General features: G+C 46.9%; 1 protein-coding gene across 2 annotated transcripts in view; it reads right to left on the reverse strand.

The window, feature by feature from the left end:
* Nucleotides 1-2233: 2233 nt before the first annotated feature.
* The window catches only part of LOC121552372 (ethanolaminephosphotransferase 1), a 41022-nt gene continuing 38359 nt past the window's right edge, over nt 2234-4896 (reverse strand). The window contains exons 9-10 of one of the 2 annotated variants that reach the window (XM_041865255.2): nt 3949-4128; nt 2234-2696 (exon numbers count right to left, since the gene is read on the reverse strand). In XM_041865255.2, the coding sequence (XP_041721189.1) occupies nt 2589-2696; nt 3949-4128 (288 nt within the window). In that variant the 3' untranslated portion in view covers nt 2234-2588. The remainder of the gene's footprint in view (nt 2697-3948; nt 4129-4896) is intronic. The other variant, XM_041865256.1, reaches the window with a different exon arrangement.

Raw genomic sequence — 4896 nt, forward strand, 5'->3', positions numbered from 1 at the left:
TCCCGCTTCAAGGAAAACACAGTGCAGCTGATGTGGGCAACCGCCACTCACGAGGAGAGACGTAAGACATTTAAGCGTGTCAACCCTCTTAAGGCGGCCAGCCCAGATGGCATCCCTAGCCGCACCATTGTTCCTGTACCCAAGAAAACAAAGGTAACTGAACTAAATGACTATCGCCCCGTAGCTCTCACTTCTGGCATCATGAAGTGCTTTGAGAGGCTAGTTAAGGATCATATCACCTTACCTGTCACCCTAGACCCACTTCAATTTGCTTACCGCCCCAATAGATCCACAGACGATGCAATCGCCATCACACTGCACACTGCCCTATCCCATCTGGACAAGAGGAATACCTATGGAAGAATGCTGTTCATTGACTATAGCTCAGCATTCAACACCATAGTACCCTCCAAGCTAATCATTAACCTTGAGACCCTGGGTCTGAACTCCGCCCTGTGCAACTGGGTCCTGGACTTCCTGACGGGCCGCCCCCAGGTGGTGAAGGTAGGAAACAACACCTCCACTACGCTGATCCTCAACACAGGGGCCCCACAAGGGTGCGTACTCAGCCCCCTCCTGTGGCCATGCATGTCTCCAATTGAATCATCAAGTTTGCAGACGATATCTTTAATATTTTGGATTTGTGTGTATTGTTTTGTATTGCTCAGTATTACTGAGCTGTTGGATCTAGGAATATAAGCATTTCGCTGCACCGGCGATAACATCAGCAAAATATGTGTCCAACGACCAATAATATTATATTTTATCAGCCCCGCCTATATCTTACATTTCTGTTCTTAAAATGTGATTTTAAACCAAACCCTAAACTTAACCACACTGCTAACCTTATGCCTAACCCTAACCTTATTTAAAACAAAAAACAATATAGCGAATTTTGACTTTGTGGCTGTGGTAACCGTTGTGCCTGTTCTTCACATGCGTATCTGCCCTCTCATTGGCTAGAATGGTCCCACCTGATCTCCTCCCCGACTGCCTTCTTAAAAGACATTTATTTTCATTGCGGCCAATAGAGTATCTGGTCAACATAATGGATAATCAGGCAAACAAACAGACGTTGGTCCAACAGAAGGAATAGACAGACATAGACAGTGTTACAGGTGTATACCAGGTGTTACAGTGATACAGACAGTGACAGGTATATCTCATGGGGTTGTCGTTATGGCAGCCTGTTACCTCAGAGTGGGTCGCTCCACTGGCGGCTTTTAGACACACTCTTCATTCAAGTGCTGCTGCTACCAACACACACACACACACACACACCCCAGCTATGGGAGATTAACAGACAATACAGAGGAAATACAAATAAAAATAATTCTAAAAAAGAACTTGAGCACGAATCGGCCTGTTGCCACGACGACACTTCGGCGGTGGGAGGAGCCTGGAGGTCAGAGTTCAGACTACAGAGGTCAGGGGTCACTACAGTTCACAGCTCAGGGGTCATCCTGGGGGTCAGCGCTGAGCGAGGTCTGTGATTGGGTGTTTCCACCCTCCGTCTCGCCCCCCAAAGGGCCCTGATTGGTCAGAACTGTCCTCACAGTAAACTCAGACTACCAACGTCATCACCAAGCGTGTGTGTAGTGTTTCACACATACCTCCGCTGAATTACCCGAGGATTTCTAGATAATAACAATATTATATTTGTTCTGTTTTTTCTCTAAATAAATAAACAAAACCCCATTTTAATAATCATGTTGCCATATAAAGACAGACAGTTTCACTTCCCCTCAACACTCCAATCAGAAGACAAGAGCACAGCTGAGACTCCGCCTTCATACCCTTGATAGAACCGACTGATGGACCGACCACATGGTTCAGGGGAGGAGCAGAGCTGTCTGTCAAACTAACTAACTGAAATTACATTTCCCCAAGGCAATAACATACTGTACATTCATAAGAGAGTGTGTGTGTGTCTAAGTGTGTTTGGGTGTAAGCAGTGTGTTTGGGTGTGTGTGTGTGTGTGTGTGTGTGTTTGGGTGTGTGTGTGTGTGTGTGTGTAAGCAGTGTGTGTGTGTGTGTGTGTTTGGGTGTAAGCAGTGTGTGTGTGTGTGTGTGTGTGTAAGCAGTGTGTGTGTGTGTGTGTATGTTTGGGTGTAAGCAGTGTGTGTGTGTGTGTGTGTGTGTGTGTGTGTGTGTGTGTGTTTGGGTGTAAGCAGTGTGTGTGTGTGTGTGTGTGTTTGGGTGTAAGCAGTGTGTGTGTGTGTGTGTGTGTGTGTGTGTGTGTGTGTGTGTGTGTGTGTGTGTGTGTGTTTGGGTGTAAGCAGTGTGTGTGTGTGTGTGTGTGTCTGGGCTCCTGTCCTCACGGCTGAATAATATTTCCGTAGGAAACAACATCTCATTGGCTCATCAGCTCAACCTATCAGCAGCCACGGAACCAAGAGCCCGGGGTGCCGCCCCCACAGTCCTGAGGACCGCCCCCAAACGGACACATGGCATGAAGGGGGTTGGGGTGAGAGTCAGGGTGGAGGACCGGAGATCAGATGGGGGGTAGAATCCTTGTGGGGTGAGTGGTGTGTTTCCGTGGTGATGAGAGTGAAGTGTCGGTTGGCTGCAGAGGGAGGTGGGAGGGTCTAAACCTCTGCTCCCTGCAAGCCGATTCGCTCCTGGTCCTGTCAGTCAGTGCTGGGCTTCATCAGAGAGAAGGCAAAGATGTTGAAGTGATCGCTGAGCTGGTTCACCTGGAGAGAGGGGGGAGGAGAGGAGAGGGGGGGAGGAGAGGAGAAGGGGGGGAGAAGGGGGGAGGAGAGGAGAAGGGGAGGGGGGGAGAAGGGGGGATGGAGAGAGAGTTTGTCATTTGACTTACATTGGCTGAATCTCAAAGCGAACATTTGGTACTGAGCCCTTTATCGATTGGTCACTAGCTGATGTGTTCCACACTGATCAGGTCTGCCACTGGGGGCAAAATGAGAATTCAGATGTAATTTGTTTCCTAGGTAACGATGTAACTGTGCAGCTAGCTGTGCTATGTTGCTAACTAGGTAGCTAGATTATTTGCTGATATCTAACTAGATGGCCATGCTAGCATCTCACCACGATGTAACTACCGTTACCCCATATTGCCAGTGCCAGCTAGCCACATTCTTAGCTTACTAGCTAGCTAAATGGTTAGCATTGTCATTCACTAGCATAACAAATAGGCTACCTAGCTAAACTCTTACCTTGCTTGCCATGACATCGGCTACTAGCAAGCTAATCAAGCAAACCTTGCTGGCTAGGATGTAGCTAGTTAGCTTTCAATAATGTGTCAATATGAGCTGGCTAGCTAAAATCCCTCCTCGCTAACGTTAACTAGCTAGCTACCTAATTTCAACTCGGATTTACAAGCTAGGTAGCTAACTAGCAGCACCCAATTGCTTGCTAACCAAAAACAACAACACTCACTACCAGGGTGTGAAATTAACACCAGCCATCAGCCAAATGCTGGTAGATTTTGCCATTGGCTGGTAGAATCTCTATTCTGACCAGTCACAGAGTGGTGAAGAGGAGGATCCCAGGAAGTCAGGAAGATGTCAGGAAGTAATTTAGCCATTCATTGTATTCTTTGCGATCTGTAGAGTTGATATTATCTCAGGTTTTCTCGTGTCAATTAACTCACGACATTCCTCGATTACTAATTTTAAGTAATCGAGAGAATCTCAACCGCTCCAGTGGTGAAAGCGGGGTGGGGTACAGTGTTTTCTGTGATTTATCTAACCCTAACCTTTTGAGAATCTCTTAAAAGGAAAATGTGGCTAGTAAAACATTTGAGTGGCTGGTAAAATATTTGAGTGGCTGGTAAAATTAGGGCATTCACCAGCCACTGCAGTAAATGTCCAACCTGCTCACCACTGACACTCCGTAGTGTGTGTATGTGTACTCACCACTGACACTCCGTAGTGTGTGTATGTGTACTCACCACTGACACTCCGTAGTGTGTGTATGTGTACTCACCACTGACACTCCGTAGTGTATGTGTGTGAGTATGACGATGGCCGTCCACACGTAGATCAACAGCGTCTCGTTAGCAACCAGCCCTGTAACTGCCAACAACACCACCGTCGCCATGGGAACCAACAGCCAGCTCAGCGGCTGGCAACGGGTGTTACTCATCTGGCACACGATCAGCTTACACTGCAGACACACACACACACACACACACACACAACACACACACACACACACACACAGAGACTTAGCAGTTACGGAGTTCCACACATACAGTGGGGGAAAAAAGTATTTAGTCAGCCACCAATTGTACAAGTTCTCCCACTGTAGGATTTTTAATGAATTTATTTGCAAATTATGGTGGAAAATAAGTATTTGGTCAATAACAAAAGTTTCTCAATACTTTGTTATATACCCTTTGTTGGCAATGACACAGGTCAAACGTTTTCTGTAAGTCTTCACAAGGTTTTCACACACTGTTGCTGGTATTTTGGCCCATTCCTCCATGCAGATCTCCTCTAGAGCAGTGATGTTTTGGGACTGTCGCTGGGCAACACGGACTTTCAACTCCCTCCAAAGATTTTCTATGTGGTTGAGATCTGGAGACTGGCTAGGCCACTCCAGGACCTTGAAATGCTTCTAACGAAGCCACTCCTTCGTTGCCCGGGCGGTGTGTTTGGGATAATTGTCATGCTGAAAGACCCAGCCACGTTTCATCTTCAATGCCCTTGCTGATGGAAGGAGGTTTTCACTCAAAATCTCACGATACATGGCCCCATTCATTCTTTCCTTTACACGGATCAGTCGTCCTGGTCCCTTTGCAGAAAAACAGCCCCAAAGCATGATGTTTCCACCCCCATGCTTCACAGTAGGTATGGTGTTCTTTGGATGCAACTCAGAATTCTTTGTCCTCCAAACACGACGAGTTGAGTTTTTACCAAAAAGTTATATTTT

This window comes from Coregonus clupeaformis, chromosome 36 (genome assembly GCF_020615455.1).
Source record: "Coregonus clupeaformis isolate EN_2021a chromosome 36, ASM2061545v1, whole genome shotgun sequence".
Lineage (NCBI taxonomy): Eukaryota > Metazoa > Chordata > Actinopteri > Salmoniformes > Salmonidae > Coregonus > Coregonus clupeaformis.